Source organism: Chenopodium album, chromosome 27 (genome assembly GCF_948465745.1).
Source record: "Chenopodium album chromosome 27, dcCheAlbu1.1, whole genome shotgun sequence".
NCBI lineage: Eukaryota > Viridiplantae > Streptophyta > Magnoliopsida > Caryophyllales > Amaranthaceae > Chenopodium > Chenopodium album.
In genome coordinates this window covers 24376179-24399477 of record NC_137860.1, presented here as the reverse complement: position 1 = coordinate 24399477, position 23299 = coordinate 24376179, and the positions used below count along the sequence as shown (strand labels likewise).

Below are 23299 nucleotides of genomic sequence, written 5' to 3'. Positions count from 1 at the left end.
TGTGAATATCATCGGGAGCATTAATAAGCTTCAGCCTCTCCATGAGCCATATCTGCAAATATGTATTTAAATTAACATTACAGTGTAAAAATGATATTCTTTAGTTCTTGATAAATTAATAATAATATTATTTTATACCTGTAATAAAATTGGAGAACCTCTTAAAGGCTCCCTTGAATCCTTTCTTAGTGCATCTAACCACAGCATAGTCTCTCCAACAATTAATGGCATTGGATTTCTCCCAGATTCAACTTGTTCTATAACAGATATAATTATCGATTGCCCCTCATTATCTTTGCCACTCACTAAGAGCAATTGGTTAAATAAACAATAAAGGAAAGCCCTTCTTTTATAGACACGGAAATCGGGATTAGGATAATCATAAAAATAATGTGCAAATTCTGTCAAATTAACTATGTTACCATGCACTATGTGTTTCAAAGCAGTCCCCCTCAAATCAAAAAAGTGTTCGAAATCTTTATAGTAATATTCATTGATTCTAGGCATTACCGCAAGGTCTGTGGAATAATAACCTATAATGGCCCCAAATTCTTCCGGTAAAGGACATATTTCATCATGAAAAAAAATCTAAAACAATGAGTATCAATATTCCAATAGTCTATGGCAGAATAAATAAAGTCAATATCAAGGCTCATCCCCTTGACTCCAAACATACCCCCCATATGAGAAAGATCTAATGCTTTTTTATCTTTAGCAGTCAAGTGACGACACCATTCATCCATATACCCACAAAAGGTTCTTTTAGCTAAAGGCATGATTACTAGTTTAATAAGCTGGTTAAATTATTTAGTAAACGGATGATTCGGGGGCTATTTGTAACCTTTTCTGCACGACAGACTTCAATTCCTGTACGAAACAGGAAAGCGCGTCTGTCGCCAGGCGACAAAATTGTCGCGTGGCGACAGAGCCTGTCGCGTGGCGACAGAGCCTGTCGCATGGCGACAGGATGGATTACGCGGCGCCAGTTGTTTCCTTAGTAGCGTCACCTATTGCGCGTAGGAAACCGTGTTTTTACGTATTTGATTTCGACTTTGACTTGGCTTATTATTCTATTCCTCTTCTCATACCCTCGATATTATGATTTTTATTATTTTTATTTTTATTATTTTTGTTATTATTACTCTTATTATTATTATTATTCTTATTATTATTATTATTATTATTATTATTATTATTATTATTATATTAAAGCTTAATTTATTTTTACACTTTCCTTCATTTTCTTTTTTCCTTTTTTTGGGGGAGAGAGTCGGTACCCTCCATTAATATTAAAAATGACGGAAAAATTTTGCGCAAAAATTACACTTTCTCACACACTTACATGCACGACACATTTGTTATACAATAATAAATCAGGCAAATAAAATGTTAATAAATAATAAAATGCATATACATATACAAGTGTCTGGTACATAAGTCATATAAATACAATAGACAAAGTCCTACAAAAGTCAAACATAAAACAAACACAGGTACAACTATGGCGCTGGAGGTCGCAAGTCGCGAGGGATGCCGAATGTATCGAAAAATGTCCTACTCCGTGGAGTAGGTCCATCATCGCCCCCTGAACCACTAGGCGGCGCGAACTGCAGCTCAGGACCAGGCCATCTAACCTCACCCTGAAACCCGACGGGAAGAGGCTGAGGCTGCAAAGGCTGCTGCGACGACGAGCCAAACTCAAACGTCCCACCACCCCGGCCACCTGAAGTAGTATGGTTTTGTGGGTCCGTTTTAGTAGTTTGGGTTCCTTGGTACGCCAGTTAGCCCCTTTGAGCAATTGACATGATTTAGTCAGCTTGATCAAAATGCACTGAGTGATCGACTTGATAGAAGATCATCTCACTTTAGCTTAAAGCGCCTAAGTATTGGCTCATAATAAAGCGCCCAAGTATTGGCTCATAATAAAGCGCCTAAGTATTGGCTCATAATAAAGCGCCTAAGTATTGGCTCATAATAAAGCACCGAAATAATGGTTCAAGGCACCGAAATAATGGTTTAAGGCACCGAAATAATGGTTCAATAGAGGCATCAAAGTAATGGTTCACGAAGGCAAACGCACCAAAGTACCGGCATAAATATAAAAAACAATGATAAATAATGATATTAAGGGTCAATAGGTAAAGTGATTCTTTGGCAATGTCTCAACATAGAGAGGAATTGTTTAGCGGCGAAGTACGGTTGTGACGAGGTAGTATCACAAATAGTGGAGATGGCGAAGCAAGCTAAGGCCACCCTCGGCGGTCCCTCAAGGTAAAGAAGAGATTGTCTATAGCGGCGACATACTGCTGTGGCGACGTACTGCCACACCCAGGAAATGACGACATACAGTTATTTTCGACGATGCTCCCGAAATACTGTGGAGGATTGTTACCAAGAATATTGAAGGCGACGACATATGGTTATCTTCAAGGATGGCGTTCACGAAGCACTGTGGGTGTTGTCACAAACAACATATGAAGCAACAACAAGATGGTTACTTTCAGAGACGTGTGCTCGACGGTGTAAGATACGCGTTTCTTAACTCTTTTATCTGTTTAACTAATGATTGGTTTGCAGGTATCGGCGTTATAAGAATGATTTGGAATCGCAGAACGTTTTGAATCATTCTCCGTCCCTATCGATACTTTGACTCTCGTTTTTCGAAACATAAGTTTCTTCAAACTCAGTCAAAGTGGGGGCTTCTGTAGACACCCATTTGTGTCTCCCCAAAACCAAACCCAATGATGAATGCCTTGCACGTTGTGTTATTATCGAATTAGGTGAAAGTGGTTCGGAAGTCAAGTGTTGCGGTTTAGTTTTAATTAAATTCTTCTCTCTCTGTTTTTGAAAATGACCTTATTTATTTGAAAACGTCTATTTCAGTTTATTTTGGTCCATGATAAGGGTCCAATAATGGTGTAGATGGATGGGGCTCGAAAAGACCTTTCCAACGACATATTATAAGCCCGATTCCGATGAATATTGAGGAAGTTATGGCCAAAATACTAAACTGGGCCCGGTTATTTATTTTAATACGGCCCAATGATCTAGAGGAGGGCCCAATATTAATTGTTATTCCTAAAATTATTAGGATTAATTATAGTTTTCTAGAAGTTTCTAGAAAGTTCCTTTTAATTCTAATATTGTTAGATTTAATAATTAATTATTTTTAAAAGATTATTATTTGGAATAAAATATTGTGTTGTTATCTTAAAAATATATTTTATCTTCTGTACGGATTCCGTAGATCAAGTTGATTAAAAATCGGATTCCGCGTGAAGAAAAACGCGCTAATACAGGCTGTCGCCAAACGACAAGTCTGTCGCCGCGCGACAGACCCTGTCGTCGCGCGACAGAGTCAATTCCTGGCGACAGCGTGGAGTTTTATTCCTTATCAAATTCTATGTTTTTCCGGATTATTTTCATTATAAATAGCGCCCGAATCCCTGTTTTCAAATACAATATCTAAAATAATCATTCATAATCATCTACCAACATCATTCATCAACTCTCTCTCTTTCTAAACTAGCTTTTACAAACAATATTCCGCATTCACAAGACTTAGAATCTCTTAGCCAAGTTCGAAGTTGCCTTCGCCCTAGACGTGCAAGGTTTGATAATTTCTGAGGGTTTGGTCCAAAACTAGTCTAAACTTTATTTAATTTGATTTTGATTATTTAATTATTGTTCTTTATTATTTTCATTGAAGTTTACTAACTTGTGTATTTTGTTATTAGAAAGAGGTACGAGGCTTCAAAGTATGTAATCTTATTACTCTCTTTCAATGTAGAAAGCATGTTTAGATTTGTTTATTATTGTTTATAATTCCTAGTGTCATGTTAGGATGCTTTTTATGCTTTCTAGTATCATGTTAGGATGTTATTTATGCTTTCTAGTATCATGTTTAGGATGCCTTTGCTCTTTCTAATATCATGTTAGTACCATGTTAGGTTTAAAGCTTTGATCTTTATTGCTTAGTGACATGCTAGGAGATGTTATTAATCTTGTTAGTATCATGCCTAGGATCTTGCTATTATTATTGAGCTTTATTATGCCTTATCATGCTATTATCATTATCGTTATTGATTTATAATTATGTTGCTTGATTATTTATTGTTATTGCTTGATCACACCCTTTTATGGTTGTTAAAGGGAATTAGTACTTGAAATCACGCTTAATAAGATAATTATTAATTTGGTTTAGGCTAATGTGATTTTAATTCAAGTGATCGCCAATAATAGTTTTATTTGTGCATTAATATTCAACCAACATAGATAAACAGGGTAGGATCAATATAATGTTTGTATGTTATTCGAAAAGCGCACATGAATACGAGCAGAACAAAGTAGAGGCCTATTTTATAGGGCGGGTCCTTTCTTTTGTAGATTGGATTCGTACCTTCATCCCCGGACCCTATTTGGTTCAAGACCTTATGGAGTAGTTGACGGTCCTTTGGATTGTCTTTTGGGTTTACAAGTTCCTAAAACTTGTTGGCGACTCTTTTTGCTCTTTGTCTTTCCCTTTGGAACGCCACCGTACTTTAGTGTATGATCACAGTGGGGTTCAAGTTTGGGGTTATCATAATGCTTGAAATATTCCCTACAAGTTGGCAGCTATGCCGGCGGTTCTTACTAATTTCGGTAAGGGGACAACTCACCATCAGTAGCAACAGCTACAGAGCCAGCGGTAAAGAAGGCATCACCCATAACTCTCACCCCGGAGCAGAAAGAGCTAGTCCAGCTGAGGAAGAAGGTGCTGGAACTAGAAGCTCGGAATCTGAATCAAGAGTGGAGTGTGGATGAGGCAACCAAAGCCAAGGGCATCCCGGAGACATTAGTCGTTCGCAGCAGGTCACCAATCTCTAGACGAGGACCAAGTCTAGACAGGAAGAAGCGAGCGCGAATCCAGGTCATTCCAGATGATTCCCCATTTTGTAGGGAGATTCTGGAGGAACCGATGGAGAAAATAAAGATGCCCAACTGCAAGTACAATGGAACCACCACGCCTAAGAACCATGTTTCAGCGTTTGAAGACCACATGGTGTTGTACACTATGACAAACTCAGTGTGGTGTAAAGCATTCCCACCGACCCTAGAGGGGTTGGCAGCTGAGTGGAACGGAGCCATCCAGAAAGGATCTGTGTACTCTTACAACCAGCTGAAGAGAATGTTCATGGAGCACTTTGTCACCCTAGTGGATCGTACGAAAATAACCACCGAGCTGATGTCATTGGTTCAAGGAAAAGATGAACCCCTAAGAGAGTTCATCGCCAGGTTCAACAAAGAAGCAACAACCATCCCAAATATGAGTCAGGAGTTAGCATTGTTAGCAATGTAAAGTGATTTGCTACCAATCTCACCATTCAGAGCGTACATGGGGTGAAAGAGCATCAAAACGCTGGCTGAAGCGCTGGGGAAAGCGCATGAGTTCATAAAAGCAGATGAAACTGACAGGGCAATTCTAAACAAAAAAGCACCAAGAGACCCAGTTAAGCGGGCAGAAGTCACCCGGGCTGAGAATACAACCAGGGTGGACCAGCCCAGCAGAGCTAAGCAAGGTTGCAGGGACGCGGACAGAGCTGTAGGGGTGAGGAGATCGGACCCGAAAAGAGGGGGCAGACCAGGAAGGTTTGATCAGTACACCCCGCTCACTCACTTAAGGTCTCACATCTTCAGCGTGAACAAGGCTGATGAGAAATGGCAGAGGCCACCAAGGATGGTTAATAGAAACCGTGATCCTAACAAGTGGTGTGACTTTCATAAGGATCATGGCCATACCACTGATCAATGCACGCATTTGAAAGATAACATAGAGGGCTTAGTCCGAAGAGGATACCTGAACCAGTTTAAGCAACACTCCGACTCTTCTAGGAGAAGGGAAGAGGACAAGTCTGGCCATGACCGCAGAGGAGGTCACAGAGGCCAGCCTGACGGCAGAGACCGAGACAGCAAACCGAAGGGTAGAGAGTACGTGATCAATGGGGGACCAGTGCACGGGGGGACTGTGAATAAAGCGCGAGCTGACTTGCGAGCAATGATACACCAGATCAATTACAATGAGAAACACAGGTGGCCGCCTCTTCCCCTACAGCCACGAGCTACATTTGATGAATATGACCAAAAAGGCATAATCTACCCTCATGATGATCCTCTGGTAGTAACAATGAGAATTGCGAATTGGGAGGTGGACAGAGTAATGATAGATGGTGGCAGCTCAACCAACATCATATACATCAGCGCGTTCAAGGAACTGAAGCTGGACAGGAAGGACCTAAAAAGGGTGAGCTATGAAGTCACCGGGTTTAACGGGTCCGGGCTAATCCCGGAGGGTATAATCGAACTTTTAGTGTGAGTGGGAGAAAGGTCAAGGAGACGTGATGTCAGAGCAGAATTCTTAGTTATAGACTCTCCATCACCCTACAATGTAATCATGGGAAGACCGCTCATTCACAAAATAGGCGGGGTGGTATCCACCTACCACCTTGCCATGGCATACACGACCAACGAGGGGCGGTCGGCAAAGCTCAAGGGAAGTCAAAAGACAGCCCATCAATGTTACATAACAACATTAAAGTAGCCAACTAAGACCAGGCAACCGCCAGGCTCAGAGCCTAGGTCCGTTGAGCACACTGAAAGAAAATCAAGGAAAAGGAAGAGAGAAGAATATCACAGGAGAAGGACAAAAATAAGTTAGCCATGGAAAACTACGAGCCCGCAAAAGAAGAGGTAGTTAGACCGCTTCCCAGCCGGGAGCATGTAACTATCGAGCTCATAGAGGGTGACAATTCAAGGACAGTAAAAATTGGAAAAGATATTAACCCTGGGGTAGGAGTGCACCTCATAGAGCTGCTAAGGAAGAATAAGGACATCTTCGCATTCTCAGCGGATGAGATGCCGGGAATTGACCCCGCAGTAATGGTTCACAAGCTGAATGTGAAAGAGGACATCAAGCCGGTTAGGCAGAAAAACCGGAGCTTCTCCACTGAGAAAAATCAAGCAATCCAGGAGGAAGTGGATAAGCTCTTAGAATTGGGATTCATAGAGCCTTGTGATTATCCGGAGTGGTTAGCTAACGTGGTCGTGGTCAAGAAAGCGAACGACCAATGGAGGATGTGCGTTGATTTCATAGATCTCAACAAAGCATGTCCAAAAGACTGCTACCCGCTGCCACAGATCTATCAGCTGGTAGACTCAACCAGCGGCCACGCCTTGCTAAGCTTCATGGACGCCTTCTTAGGGTACCATCAGATCAGCCTACACAAGCCAGACAGGCAAAAGACCGCGTTCATCACAGAAGGGGGAGTGTACAATTACATAGCTATGCCCTTCGGGCTGAAGAATGCGGGGGCTACATTTTAGAAGACAATGGATAGAGTGTTCATGCACCAAAAGGGGAGAAATGTTGAAGTATACGTCGACGACTCAATTGTTAAGAGCGTCATGCAGGCAGGGCATATCATGGACTTGGAAGAGACATTTGCCACCCTAAACAAGTATAATATCAAGCTCAACCCAAAGAAATGCGTTTTCAAGGTGAGCTCCGGAAAGTTATTAGGTTTCCTAATCAGTGAGAGGGGAATCGACACCAACCCGGAGAAAGTGGAGGCAGTCCTAAGCCTCCCAGAGCCCAAGTGCACTAAAGACATTATGCGACTAACAGGAAGAATGGAAGCGCTGACTCGGTTCATTAGCAAGTCAGTCGACAAAGCCCTACCATTCTACCAGCTGTTAAAAGGGAACAGAGAATTCAAGTGGGGAGCAGCGGAAAAAGAAGCTTTTGAGGGGATCAAGGAGCATCTGACCAAGCTCCCAACCATGATCAGCCCGGAGCTAAGCGAAAAGCTACATCTATATATCGCTGCCTCAATTCAAACAAGTGCGTCAGTTCTCCATGTCGAAAGGCAAAAACAGTAGAGGCCAGTATACTTTGTGAGCCACGTGCTGATTGAGGCTGAGTAGAAATATCCACTAGTAGAGAAACTAGCTTTGGCGGTGGTAACAACAGCAAGAAAGCTGAAGCCTTACTTAGACACGCACACAATCAAAATCCTCACAAATCACCCGCTGGAAAAAGCCTTGCAAAAAATGGACGCTTCGGGCAGGCTCCTAAAATGGGCCATAGAGCTCTCGGAATACGAATTTAAGGTCAAGCCTAGGGCATCCATTAAAGCTCAAGCCTTAGCAGACTTCATAATGGAATCCTCTTACGAGGAGAAAGAGGATGAAATTGGAATCTGGAAAGTAGTAGTGGATGGATCCTCAGCCCAAACAGGAAGTGGAGCAGGAATTATAATAACATCACCAGTGGGCAATGTATTTGAATATGCCATTAGGTTCAAGTTCAAGGCATCAAACAACGAAGCAGAGTATGAAGCAACTCTGGTAGGCCTGAGAATGAGTATCGCAGCAAGAGCCAGAAAAGTACACCTGCAGATTGACTCTCAGCTGGTAGCTAGCCAGCTGAAGGGGGAGTATGAGGCTAGGGAGCCCACAATGTTGAGATACACAACCAAGGTGAAAGAACTGGTGGCTCAACTAATGCATTTTCAGATAGACTTGGCCCCTAGAGCGGAAAATTCCCAAGCCGATGCATTATCAAAATTAGCCAGTTCCACTCTGCAAAGCCTCACAAGGACAGTCATGGTGGAAGTCCTGGAGGAGAGCAGTATTGCAGAAAGCGAGCAGGTGAACTGCATTGGACAACATCGAGCATGATTCACAACATACTAACCTACAAGATTCATGGCTTGCTGCCATATGACGTGGTGCAAGCCAAGAAAGTCAAGAAGGACGCCAACTGGTACGTGGTAATGAACGGGGAGCTTAACAAAAAAGGTTTCTCAAAACCACTGCTAAGGTGTATCCCAAAATGGGAACAAGAGAAAATCATGGAAGAAGCAAACTAGGAATATGTGCCAACCACATTGGTTGAAAGGCCGTGGGAGTTGAAGTGCTCAGAAGTGCGAAAAGTGCAAAAGTATGCCCCAGTCATAAACCAGCCAGCAAACGAGTTGACCCCGATTCTCAGCCCGATCCTGTTTGCCCAGTGGGGAACGGACATATTAGGACCCTTCACCATTGGATCAGCGGGCAGGAAGTATCTCATAGTGGCAGTAGACTATTTCACCAAGTAGATCGAAGCTGAGCCCACTAAGTACATAAAGGCGGTCCAAGTGAGAACGTTCATATGGAAGAACATCATAACAAGATTTGGGGTGCCGCAGTGCATAGTCTTTGACCATAGGTGCCAATTCTACTGTGACACCATCAAAGATTACTTGGAGGAAATGGGCACCAAATATGCAAGTGCCTCAGTCTGCCACCCGCAGAGCAATGGCCAGGCAGAAGTAGCAAAAAAGCTAATACTAACAGCCTTGCAAAGGAAGCTAGAAGAGCATAAAGGCCTCTGGGCTGACCTAGTCCCAGAGGTATTATGGGCAAACAGAATAACTGAGAAAGAGTCTACCGGAAAAAGCCCTTTCACCCTGGCCTACGGAGCAGATGCAGTAGTTCTAGTGGAAGTGCAAATCCCCAGCCTAAGAATCCAGCACTATGAGCAACAAGGGAACGAAAAGCGCATGTTAGAGGAGCTGGACTTTCTGCTAGAGATGAGGCTAAAAGCAGCTCTCAAGCTAGCAGCCCAAAAAAGCAGGATCTCTAAGGCTTTCAACAAGAGAGTCAAACACCGAAATTTCTACCCATAGACCTGGTCCTTAGAAGGACAATAGTAGTGGGGAGAGGAAATCGGCACGGAAAGCTGTCAGCCAACTGGGAAGGCCCTTTCGTCATTCCTGAGCAAGTACGGCTAGACGTTTTCCTCCTCCCAGATCAAGAAGGTCAGGTCTTAAGGAATAGTTTAAATGCTGATGTGTTAAAGAAATACTTTGTTTTAAAAAGCAAGTAGCTAAGTAGAAATCGGAAAAATTTGCTTTAATTATGCAAGAACTCTATCTAGTCCATATCATGTTAATCACGACAGTTCAAGCCATTTAAATTCAATGAAATACGATCCTCTACGTGAGGAGTATATTGCATAAACTTGTTTAAATATGTTATGCTATAGCATCACACACTAACATGTAGAAAATTCCATACAAGTGTTAAAAGCAGAAAGCACCATTATATGGTGCAGCAAAACAACGTTAGGTAGAGAAGAACACCCCTCCCTAAAGTTTAACTTACCTGCTCAAAGTAAAACAGGGCGCCACCTCTGGGACACCTCAGGGGGAGGCCTTACTCGTTCAACTTGAGCAGGGAAGGATGAACGAAAAGCAAAAGATGAGCTGAGCGGGCATCACTAAGGTTCTCTTAGTCCCACCCAGCTCACCTCTTTCGTGGGGAGAAGAGGAGATGGACAAATAATAAGCCCTTACAAAAGAAGGTACAAAACAGTAAGTCGCAACAGAACAAGCTGAGTGACACTAATAAGTCGCAGCAGAACAAGCTGAATGACATAAGCAAGTTGCAGCAAAACAAGCTGAAGGACATAAACATAAGCAAGTCGCAGCAAAATAAGCTGAATGACATAAAAACGAGCAGCCAAAAAGATGAATGACATGAATTAATCACAATGCATAAGCCTTCATCATAAACAAGAAGCAAAATCAGAGAAACGGCTCGAATGAGAGCAGCTGGGAGGCCCAACCTACGACAAAGGGGCTGCTGAGCTGAGGTTTAGGTACTACTACACCACCTAGTAGCATATCCAAACAAGCACACGGACTACGAGACAAGTAATAGATGAAATAACGGAGACGTTATCAAATACATACACTAACAAGCTGAACCTCTGCCCACTAGGGCAGAGTAAACATTCAGCGAGAAAGTTACAATATTTATAAAGCTGAACCCTCATTCACCAGGACGAGGAAACCTTCAGCAGAATAGTTAAAGAAATACAAAGTTCAAGTTAAGCTGGACAGGCCCAACAGTAAAAAGATAAAGTGTTATAGGAAAGCACGCAGAAAACACAATCTTAGGCGGCTATACACCCCAAAGATAATAACAAAAGCTACCTGGTAACCACAAACTTGGGTGAGGGAAACTCAGATGAACCGTTGGAGTAGGAGGGGGACAGCCGCCAAAACCTTTATTGCCCATCAGCTAAAGTCTCCACCCCGATGGCCTCAGCAACGTCAGGGCACAGGGACTTTGCAGTTAGCAACGCGAGGATGGACAAAAGGCAAATCAAACAGGCCAGCTTCCCCAGCAGCCTCAACTCTAGCCCAGAGGCATTAAAACGAGCCTGTTGCTCCTCACCCTCGCCATAAAGACCACTCACACAGCGGGCTGCGGCCTCCCAGCCTCCATCGTGGCGATCAGCAAGCAGCTTGGCAAAAGAAGGAGAAAGCACAAAAGACCTAAGTGCCTCCTTTTTAGCAGCCTCAAGCTCATTTGATTGCCTAGCCCGTGGATCAGCCATCTCAGCCTGTAACGCCTGCACCCTGGTTTGCGACCTCAATCTTTTGGCAAAAATAAGAAGATAAGCAGAAAAAGGAAGCTAAAGTTAAAATAGAAAAGTTAAGAGCAAAAGCTGACCTTCTGCAAATCATGGCACGCAGTGGCAGCAGAGAGACTGACTGAGCTGCTGGTAGAGTTGTAGGGAGACGAACTCCCTAAGTTAGACGGTACCCTAAAGTGCTGCCATTTTGAGGGTTGTCCACAAACAAGGACTCGTCAGCCCTAACATTCATTGAAGACGGGAAGGGAGCATTCTCAGCTCCAGCAGGGCACAATACATCAGGTCGAAGTGTAACATCAATAGGGACCTCTAAGAACTTTATGGGTCCAGTAGGACGAAAGGTGCCTCCGATAGAGATTGAGGTCGTAGAAAGCGGGTTCTCAAAGGTATCACCAAGGAACTGGTGAACACAACGATTAAGTTCACTGGAGTTTAGAGTACCAGCCTCCATACCAGTATTCTCACCTAGAAGCCCAGTGTTGGCAGAGTGAGAAACAAAAGGGTCAAGAGCAGAAGAAGCTCTCTTGGCAGCAGGCTGATCAGCATCAGCTGTGGGAGAGGTCACAAGATCATCCTCCAAGTTTATAACTGGCTGATCCTGCTTGTGAGAACTCTCAGGCTAAGAGTGCCCGCCCCTGCTAGCACTCCGCAGACGACCTCGCAGCCTAGAAGGGAGAGGTGGAATCTTGGGAAGCTCCATAATAGTTTCATCGGGGATTGAAAATCAAAGGCATCAACAAAAGGACAAGTAGCGTTCTTAGCAGCAACGGTAGTATCGATGCCGGCAGAAAAGAGCAGAACATGCTCAGCAGAAGTTGTGGGTTTCTCACCTGCCGCAGTAGTAGTCTCAACCTCCTAAGGAGGGAACTTAAGAACACTATCAGCGAAATCGTCAGCATTAGTTTTTGAATCATCAAAAGCTTGATTTAGTGGCTCATTTGCCACAGAAGTCTAAGGTGCCTTTTGGCCAAAAGCCGCAACAGGTCGCTTCTCAGGAGAAGCATCCTACGCCACTAACGCCTTACACCCTGAAGCAACTTCCCTAGGTGCAGGGCAAGTCTCTCGCCGACTCCCAATAGTAGAAGAGGAAGGCTCGGCCTCAGCACGACTGGACCGTGCGCGATCTGTAGCAGTCACAATACCGTAGATAGCTCTCAATTCAGTTGGAGCCAAGCACACCTCTTTCTTCAAAGAGCCAACATAAACCTCTAGGGTCTCAAAGAGCTCTGGGGGGTTATCAGGAGTGGGAGTAAGGGGGTCCTTCCAATTGTCATCCAACCCAAGAATACGCCTATTTAGCTTGTCATAACCTGAAAATCAGGCAGCAAAAGAAAAAGAGGGCAAAAAAAAAGCATAAGGGCTCAACACAAACAAAAGCAAAAGAAGAAAAACACTTAGAAAGTACGCAAAAGAGGAAACAAGATCTACCAGACTCATGAGTAGAGCACAAATGCATGGCAGAGAGCTGCTCGTTGCCTACAATGTACAAAGAGTTAGGCAGCCAGATCTTGGGAAACTTTGCATCACCTGTGCCCGCTCCCTGCAAGGCATCAAAAGCCTCTGTCTTACGAGCAAGATCAGAGGGAGAAACAGTACCCCCAGCCATGTTAGTGCGAATCTCTCTAAAATTACGTGGTATAACAAAGGAGGAAGGCACTTTAACCCAAATGAATTTGCCAGTCCAGTCCCTAAAGAGACCAAGCTTCGGGTAAGACAGAACCCTACCCTCCTTAAGAGCCACGTAATACCACCCAGACTCGGAACCAAAAGCAGACCTTTTCAAGCTCATCAAAGATTTAAACAGATGCAGAGGCTCAAGATACCTCCGAAACCGCAGAAACCACAACAGGCATATCAAGGTGTGCAAAGAAGCAGGGTGTAGCAAAGCAATGCAAATATTGAAAGCACGAAATACCTTCTCAAGAGTGGGGTCAAGAGGAAACCTTAAACCCAAGTCCAGCTGGGAAGCAAACACTACAATATGACCAGTAAGAGGAGCAGACAACTTTGCACCCTCAACCAGCAGGACTAACTCATAATCCCGGCCAAACCCATAGAACTTATGTCCCATAAAAGCAAGATTCAACCTCCTGGCATCCTTATGCCAGCTGGAATCCAGCACGCAGTTCTTAGAACCATGGCACTTATCATCCAAAAAGAAGACAGACTTGCCCTCTTCCACAGGCTCCATCACGTAAGAGGGCTGGCAATCATAAAAGGCGCGGTCACTGAGAAACTCAGCCATCCTGCTCGAGTTGGAATCTGGAGAGGGAGATGGTGAAAAAGTCGCAGCGCTGCCACTCCGCATAACATAATGGTCAAATAAATTCACATCAACCATGTCATCAAGCCAAGTAAAACTATTTAAAGGGTGAACATGGGGAATAGGGCTAACAAGGGACACATCAGGGGGGTTAGCCTTGACTTCATCAGCCAATTGTTTATGGGGCAGTGCGCGCATCCTTAAACGGATGAGATGGGGATAAAGGAATCCCATCCTAAACAAGCACCCACTCACAGTAAGGGTCAAAGAACTCAGGGCGAGGCCTTGACCGGGAAGGACGAAATGCGCTGCTCTCAGCAGAACGACTACTACCCGACCCAAGTACAGCAGTAGGAGTCGCAGCAGTACTCGTCCTGCCCACAGAGGGAGGACAATCAAAAGGCATCACCATTTGCAAGGGAATGGGGGAAGAAATAGGAGAAACAGAAGGAGTGTGCGCAAAGCGCTCACCTAAATGAGATGATCTGGAAGGAGAATCCGACTCAGTGGCCAAACGAGGCTCACTCACATTCTGACTGTCAGAAGCGTCAGACATTTTAAGATCTACAAAGACAAAAAAGCCCCCTAGAGAAGAGAAAGAAAATGGGGTACTAAAAAATTCAAAAATCAGTTTATTCTCAAAACAGCAAGTGTAGGAAAGCAACAAAAGAATGGGAAAAACAATTGAGAATAAAAATACAACAACAGAAGGGGGCGAATTGGACGAAGACAATCAAAATTGATCAAAAGACGCAATTTTGCGAAGGAAGACACAAAAAGAAACAAAATCGAGCATAAACATACAAGAAAAGGTACAAAGTTAGTACCTTTGTGATAAGAAATTGCAGAAGCAGCAAAATACAACAACAATGGCGCCCAAGAAACCAAACGGAGAACAGGGTTTCAAATTGCAACCAAAAAGTAAAATAATTCAGTGAAAAGGAAGTGTAAAGGAAGACGAGCAAACACAACAGGGAAATAAAGCAAAAAAGAAGATAAGAAAGACGAAAACTTACAACAACAATGGAGGAACGACGCACGTCTAAGGAGAAGACGAAGAGCGAAAAAATTTGAAAAATAAAAAGGAGAAGGAAGATGAAAAAATGATGAAGGTAAAAACAAGAGAAAAGGGGATAGTGAATTAAATGGGGAGTAAATAGGCGGTTGGGCAAGCAATAAAGCCAAACCGCCATGTCACTTCATTAAAAATAAACTGACGAATCGGATGGCCGACACGTGTGCCACTCATGCAAAACACTATTCCCGCCCAAAAAAAGTAACTTCAACGGGAGTGATCGAAATTCCTCCCTGCAAGCTCGTCATTTCTCAGACTTCAGCGGGAGTGATCGAAATTCCTCCCTACAAGCTCGTCATTTCTCAGACTTCAGCGGGAGTGATCGAAATTCCTCCCTGCAAGCTCGTCATTTCTCAGACTTCAGCGGGAGTGATCGAAATCTCTCCTTGCAGTCCCGTCATTTCACAAAGAGACATGCACATTACAGGCAGAAGAGAGCCATCATCAACAAACAGCAGCACAACCTCGTCATCACCAAATTACAGCTTGACCTCCCAAGTCTCAGGATCACATCGCCAATCCAGAGTCTTGAGGGGCTAGGAGTATACGGGGTAATTTGGCTAGATGACTCGCTGAGCAACGACAGATAAGGCTACACGCTCAGAATAGCTGGCGTGAACGACCTCATACCATCTCTTGAGGGGCTAGTTGTAGGGGATAGCTCCTACTGAGCTATTCCTTCTAGCTGGCCTCAGCTAGAAAGGCTTCACCGCGCAAACAAGAGCCGGCATGAGTGACCTCATACCACCTCTTGAGGGGCTAGTATTATAGGGTAGCTCCCGCTGAACTATCACCCGGCTTCCAGGGTGCGCACTCATCGCTGGAAGAACAACTAGAGGGGCTCACCAGCCCGATGGAGTCAACCCGCAAGCTGACCAAGTAAGACTCTCCACAAAGGAGATCGTACGCCTATAAATAGAGGACAAAGTACAACGGAAGAGAGGTTAGACACACAAGTTATTATACTCTCTATATCTCTCTAAGTACACTTTCTCTCTCTAAACACATTCTAACTTAGGCATCGGAGGGGGGTTCCTCGAGCCACTCCCAAGGGCAGTTCACGTGTGTTGCCTTGCGCAAAATTATTAACGAGACCCAGCTCGTGCCAGTAGAACTCTTGGATCCACACCTGGAACACCAGCTTTTCTAATAATGGGTATCTTTGTTCAGCCTCTATCAGCACGTGGCTTACAAAGTATACTGGTTTCTGCTGTTTTGCCTCTCGACTAGGAGGACCGACGCGATTGTTTGTATTGAGGCGGAGATATACACCTGTAGCTTCTCGCTCAGCTTCGGGCTGATCATGGTTGGGATTTTGGTCAGGTGTTCTTTGATCCCCTCAAAAGCTTCTTTCTCTGCTGCACCCCATTTAAACTGCCTGTTTTCTTTTAGGAATTGATAGAATGGTAGAGCTTTGTCAGCTGACTTGCTGATGAATTGAGTTAGTGCTACCATCCTTCCTGTCAAACGCATGATGTCTTTAGTGCACTTTAGCTCTTAGAGGCTTAAGACTGCCTCCACTTTCTCCGGGTTAGCGTCGATTCCTCTCTCGCTAACCAGGAAAACCAGGGACTTCCCAGAGCTCACTCCGAAAACACATTTCTTCGGGTTGAGCTTGATGTTATACTTATTCAACGTGGCAAATGTTTCCTCTAGGTCCATAATGTGCCCCACATGTGTGACAATCTTGACAATTGAATCGTCAACGTATACTTCAACATTTCTTCCTTTTTTATGCATGAACACTCTATCCATTGTCTTCTGAAAAGTAGCCCCCGCATTCTTCAGCCCGAAGGGCATAGCTATGTAATTGTACACTCCCCCTTCGATGATGAATGCGGTCTTCTGCCTGTCTGGCTTGTGCAAGCTGATCTGGTGATACCCTGAGAAGTCATCCATGAAACTTAACAAAGCGTGGTCGCAGGTTAAGTCTACCAGCCGGTTAATCCGCGACAGCGGGTAGCAGTCTTTTGGACATGCTTTGTTGAGATCCGTGAAATCAACGCACATCCTCCATTGACCATTCACCTTCTTTACCATGACCACGTTGGCCAACCACTCTAAATAATCATAAGGCTCTATGAATCCAGCTTCTAAGAGCTTGTCCACCTCCTCCTGGATTACCTAATTTTTCTCTGTGGAGAAACTCCATTTTTTCTGCCTAACTAGCTTAATGTCTTCTTTTACATTAAGTCTGTGCACCATGACCGCGGGGTCAATTCCTGGCATCTCGTTTGCTGAAAATGCAAAAATGTCCTTGTTCGCCCTCAACAGCTCTATGAGGTGGACTTCCACTCCGGGGTCAATATCTTTTCCAATCTTTAGCGTCCTGGAATTGTCACCCTCCATGAGCTCAACAGTTATGTGCTCCCCGCTGGGCAGTGGCCTAGATGCCTCTTCCTTTGCGGGCTCAAAGTTTTCCATTGCTAACTTCATCTTATCCTTCTCTTTGTGATACTCCTCCCGCTTTCTTTTCCTTGATTTCCTTTCATTCTGCTTAAAGGACCTTGGCTCGGGATCTGGCTGTTGCCTAGTCCTAGCCGACTGCTTCAAAGCTGTGATATAACATTGTTGGGCTATCTTTAGGCTTCCCCTGAGCTTTGCGGACCGCCCGTCATTGGTAGTGTATGCCATGGCAAGGTGATAGGTGGATACCACCCCGCCTATTTTGTGAATGAGCGGTCTTCCCATAATCACATTGTATGGTGATGGAGAATTTATTACCAAGAATTCTACTCGAACATCACGTCGCCTTGACCTCTCCCCTACTCGGACTGAGAGCTCAATTATACCCTCCGGAATCGGTCTGAACCTGTTGAACCCGGTGACATCATAACTCACCCATTTTAGGTCTTTTCTGTCTAGCTTTAGCTCTTTAAATCCGCTAATGTATATGATGTTGGCTGAGCTACCATCATCTATTAGTACTATGTCTACTTCCCAATTTGCAAATCTCATTTTCACCACCAGAGGGTCGTCATGGGGGTAAATTATGCCTTCCTGGTCGTACTCATCAAACGTAGCTCGGGGCTGCGGAGGAAGTCGCGGCCACTTGCGCTTCCCATTGAAATTTATCTGGTGGATCATTACTCGCAAATCAGCCCGCGCTCTATTCACGGTTCCAACATGCACTAGTCCACCATTGATCACGTATACCTTGCCCTTTGGTCTGCTGTCTCGATCTCTACCTTCGGCCTGACCTCTGTGACCTCCTCTGCGCGGTCGCGGCCAGACTTGTCCTCTTCTCTTTTCTTGGCAGAGTCAAAATGTTACTTGAACTGGTTCAAGTATCCTCTCCGGACTAAGTCCTTTATGTTGTCTTTGAGGGGTGTGCATTCGTCCCTGTGGTGTGCCCATGGTCTTTGTGGAAGTCACACCATTTTCTTGGGTCATGATTTTTTTTCACCATTCTGGGTGGTCTCTGCCACTTATCATCAGCTTTGTTCACGCTGAAAATATGAGATCTCGAATGAGTGAGCGGAGTGTAATGGTCAAACCTTCCTTTTCTACCTCCTCGCTTCTGGTCTGACCTTCTTACCCCAACCACTCTGTCTGTGTCCCTACGACCTTGTTCAGCCCGGCTACTTCGGCTCGCTTCACTAGGTCGCTTGGCGCTTTTTGGCTCAGCATTGCCCTATTTGTCTCATCTGCTTTTATGAATTCATGCGCCTTCCCGAACGCCTCAGCCAGCGTTTTGAGACTCTTCCGCTCCATATATGTTCTGAAGGGTGAACCCGGCAGCAATCCGCTTTGCATTGCTAGCAACGCTACCTCCAGACTCATGTCCGGGATGGTTGTTGCTTCCTTGTTGAATCTGGTGATGAACTCTCTTAGGGGCTCATCTTTTCCTTGCACTAGTGACATCATCTCGGTGGTCATTTTCGTACGATCTAGCAGGGTGACGAAGTGCTCCATGAACATTCTCTTCAACTGATAATAGTAGTAAACGGACCCTTTTGAGATGGCTCCGTACCACTCCTCTGCCAGCCCCTCTAAGGTTGGCGAGAATGCCTTACATTAGACTGAGTCTGTCATGGTGTACAGTACCATGTGATTCTCAAACGCCGAAACGTGGTTCTTAGGCGTTGTGGTTCCATTGTACTTACAGCTGGGCATCTTTATCTTCTCCATCAGTTCCTCCAGAATCTCCCTACAAAATGGGGAATCATCCAAAATAACCTGGATTCGCGCTCGTTTCTCCCTGTCCAAGCTTGGTCTCCGCTCAGAGGCCGGTGACCTGCTATGGGTAACTCGAACCTCCGGGCTGCCCTTTTCCTGGGCCGCCTCATCCACACTCCACTCCTGATTAAGGTTTCTGGCCTCTAGCTCCAGCACATTCTTCCTTAGCTGGACCAACTCTGCCTGCTCCGGGGTGAGAGTCATGGGTGTCGCCTTTTTCATGGCTGACTTTGTAGCTGTAGCTACTGGCGAGGTGTCTGTTCCTTTACCGAAGTTGGTGAGGACTGCCGTCATAGCTGCCAGCTGCTCTTTACTGCACTTAGAGAGGTTCTGCAGGATGGCTGTCATATTGACAGGCTGTGATTTCTGGGTTACTGGTGTTGAAATGATGGGTTCATTGTTCGTGCCTGTTGGTGGCATTCCAAACTTGAAAGATGAACTAGACCCTATCGGATCTGCTGGTTTCGCCGCCGCTTTGGTTGCAGCAAACGTCGATCCGACGGGGTTACATTTCTGGGATATGCTGGATTTGGGTTTTTCGGTTGATCCTTTTGAATCGAGGGTTATTGATGATGTTTTTTGTGGTGTTTGGTTAGTGTCATTGATCTTAGAGACCAGTGTTTGCGTAGCTTCCTCTCCGGCCATGGCGGTTCGTCATCTAGTCCCTTGCTCAGCTAGTTAACCTCAGGTTAGATGATCCTTGCCTTCCTGCTAGCGCCAATTGTTCCAAGTGTGGATCCAAGGGTTCTGCTGGCACGAGCTGGGTCCCGTCGACGACTTGCGCAGGGCAGCACACGTAAACTGCCATCAGGGGTAGCTCGAGGAACCCTCCTCTAAAGCTTAAGTTAGAATGTGTTTAGAGAGAGAAAGTGTACTTAGAAAGATAGAGAGAGTGTAATAACTCGTGTGTCTAACCTCCTTTCCGTTGTACTTTGCCCTCTATTTATAGGCGTACGTACCCTTTATGGAGAGTCGTACTTGGTTAGCCTGCGGGCTGACTCTATCGGGCTGAGGAGCCCCTTTGGCTATCCTTCAAGTGATTAGTGCGCACCACGGGAGCCAGTCTGGGAGCCTGGTGATAGCTCAGCAGGAGCTATCCTATACATCACCAATGTCCACCCTTCTTCATCGTCTTCATTTTGGGAATTAACATGTGTAGGGTGTTCAACCTAGAATGAGGTTTCATGTCGAATAGGTTGACTCTCCACAAGTATGACCATAGGCTCCAAAATTTTAAATTGCAAAGTTTGAGCTTGAAATGATGGCGCGATAGCTACTGAGGCATGATTTGATGTCACTAGCTCGTCGACATCTAACTCAATTGTTCCATCCTTCACCAAATGCATAATTTTCTCCTTAAGTGTTATACACTTTTCAATAGGATGACTGATCGCGGATTAATAGGTCGTTGGGACTACTAGCCCTAACCAAATTAAATATTTATAACCTAAACTACCCTAATACAAGTATAGGGGTAAGTATAGGGTCGAACCACGAAGACTAAGTGTATCAATGTATGCTAATTAAACTACTAGGAAAGGTTATGAGATAGAGAGAGGCACAACTAGACACTACTTAGAGAAAATAACTAAAACTAGGAAAGAAAGATAAAAAGGATTAAACCAAAGATAAACAACGCTAGGGGTACGGGGGTATCAAACACGATCAAACAAAGATGGACAACGATGATTATCATGAAGAACTGATAACTTATTATTCGATATGATTTTAGGGTGATTTTGAACCTTGTTTACTTGATAAATTGGTGTTTTGGTTCACTTTTACTCTATTATCGTGTAATTTTTGTGTATCCTTTGCTTCACGGGTTGTTAGTGTTTTTGTTGAGTTTTTAGGTCCAAGGATGACCATTTTGAAGCATATGGATGATAAACCGAGGTTGGAAGCCGAGACAAAGGAGAAAAACCGATGAAAAGATGAAGAAAAGGGCCTAAGAGACCCTGCACGGCCGTGCCACATCCTGCACGTCTGTGCAGGGGTGTTCTAGCAAGCCATATCTTTCTTTCAGAGATTGCACGGACGTGCAAGAATGCAGCAAGTCCGTGCATGACACCAAGCACGACCGTGCAGAAGCCTGCACGTCTGTGCCATTTTCCTAGACCAAAACCGACCTTCTCACTTGATCTACTCGTCCGTGCACTAGGTGGCACGTCCGTGCAGCTTATGCTGCACGTCCGTGCAGACCTGCAGACGAGCCCGACTCTTGTTTTCTCCGTCCTTTTTATTTGGGGGTCATATAAATACTCCCCTTAGCTCTTTTGTACGGGCATCAAAGTTTTGAGAGCTTTCTCTTAGTTTGTAATCTTAGAAACACAAATACTCTCAAATCATTAGTTAGATTTTAATTATTAGCTTGGAAATTTCAATCCCAATCATTGTAGAAGACAAGTTCTTCCATTGTTCTTCAAAGTTGAAGCTTCTAGTAACATTTCTTACTATTCTCTTCCATTTTAAATGCTTTAATTGTTAATTATTTGCGTAATTCTTATATGCTTAGATTGTTAATTAGCTTAATCTTTAGTTTCAATCTTGTTCATGAGTATCTTGAAAACCTTAATTGCTTTAATCTCCATGGATTGTGAGTAGTTTAATTTTCTAGGGTTTGGCTAAAACCCTCAATGTAGTCACCAATTACTTGTTGCATGTGTTAATTTGGTAATTGTTGGATGTTAATTAGTTGAGCTTAAGTGGTTTAATTGCTTAGTTCTTGTATATGGCCATTGCTAGAACTATTATCCAAGCTTTCTTAACGAAGGATCGAGAGATGAACTTGAGTTAGCTCCCTTATGCTTAATTGGCTTGAAATGCCATGAGAATAGGAATTTCCAGTCAAGGGAAAGTTTTTGTCATCATGATTATGCTTTAATACTTGTTTTATGCTTTGTAACCACGAGAGTAGGTTATATTCATGATTCAAGTAATCCCTCTAGCTTGAGAGAGTAGTTGGGTGCTTTAGATGACTTCCCCCTATTTTATCCCCTAATTTATCATTGTTTGCTACATGCTATTTGTGATTTGTGATGAAGTTGAGTGGTATATCCCGAGCCCTAGAATCCTCTAAATATTGTTAATTTCTCCTTACTCTTAGTTGATTGAATTAGTTCATGTTGCATAAAACCAACCCAATATTGACTTCATTTAGCTTATTTAAACGGTAGTATCTCAGTGGTTGATTCAACGCCTCTCTTGGGTTCGACCTTTTCTTACCCTTGCTATTAGCTAGTGAGACCAAGATAGGACTTTTATCTTTGGTAGGCTCGACGACGGCCTATCAAATTTCGGCGCCCTTGCCGGGGAGGCAAAGTCAAATTGAATGTATTATTGTTTAATGAGTCTAAGTGTGTGTATTTGTATCATAATTTTTCTTATTTATTTTTGCTTTTGTGTTTTTAACGTGTGATAGTCATTGCTAACGTTTTCTTAGCTTTGTTTGACTTTGCATGACACGAAAGAGTAAGCAATCACCGCTTATTCCCGTTGATTTAGAGTTGAACAAGACCTTAAGGAACGTAAGCAGACTCTTGCATGGTACTTCGAAATTCTCCATTGTCTATTCGGATTCCGACTCGGAAGAGGTTATCGGGAACAATGAAGAAGATAACGTGGGTGATAATGATCCTCCTCCTCCTTCACCGTTGCTTTGAGATTATGAACACCCCAACGCATTCCAACTACGGAGTGGCATATGTCTCCCCACTACAAATGCAAATAATTTTGAGCTTTCACCTCAACTCATATGTATGATTTGATTCAAAGTGATCAATTTGGGGGTAGTTCTCATGAGTGTCCTTTTGCTAATTTGGACAACTTTCTCGAGTTGTGCACAACCATCAAGAAAAACAACATTACGGAAGAGTTCATCCATATGCACATGTTTCAATTCTCCCTTCGTGACAAAGCAAAGCATTGATTGAGAACGGTAGAAGAGGGATCATTGAGCACTTGGGATGAAGTCACTAGAGCTTTCCTCGGAAAGTATTTTTCCCCTGAAAAGACCGCCGAACTAAGAAGAAAAATCACCGATTTCAACCAAGAGATTGATGAAACGTTAAGTGAAGCTTGGGAGCGTTTCAAGGATTACATTAGGAAATGCCCACACCATGGTTTCACATCATGGATCATTGTTCAAAGCTTCTATGATGGTCTTACTCCTACTTCAAGGGCCAACCTTGATTCCGGGGCCGGTGGTAGCCTTAAAAAGCTATCGGTGGATGATGCATACAAGATGATTGAAGAAGTAGCAAAGGCACTATGCATATGGAGGTGATAGGAGACAACCTCAAGCAAAGAAGGGCGGAATCCA

General features: G+C 44.0%; 3 protein-coding genes and 1 non-coding gene across 4 annotated transcripts; 3 read left to right on the top strand and 1 right to left on the bottom strand.

The window, feature by feature from the left end:
• The first annotated feature begins 4957 nt into the window (after positions 1 to 4957).
• LOC145619820 (uncharacterized) lies at positions 4958 to 6352 on the top strand. The gene is made up of 2 exons (XM_081674512.1): positions 4958 to 5334; positions 5455 to 6352. The coding sequence occupies exons 1-2, from the start codon at positions 4958 to 4960 to the stop codon at positions 6350 to 6352; spliced, it is 1275 nt and encodes a 424-aa protein (XP_081530638.1).
• Positions 6353 to 8085: 1733 nt separating this feature from the next.
• LOC145619818 (uncharacterized) lies at positions 8086 to 8715 on the top strand. Its single transcript, XM_081674511.1, has one exon. The coding sequence runs from the start codon at positions 8086 to 8088 to the stop codon at positions 8713 to 8715; it is 630 nt and encodes a 209-aa protein (XP_081530637.1).
• Positions 8716 to 9287: 572 nt separating this feature from the next.
• Positions 9288 to 9704, top strand: LOC145619817 (uncharacterized). Its single transcript, XM_081674510.1, has one exon. The coding sequence runs from the start codon at positions 9288 to 9290 to the stop codon at positions 9702 to 9704; it is 417 nt and encodes a 138-aa protein (XP_081530636.1).
• A 13292-nt stretch (positions 9705 to 22996) lies between these two features.
• Positions 22997 to 23103, bottom strand: LOC145621817 (small nucleolar RNA R71). The gene has a single exon (XR_014108612.1). It is a non-coding gene; the product is annotated as a small nucleolar RNA R71 (small nucleolar RNA).
• Positions 23104 to 23299: the final 196 nt, after the last annotated feature.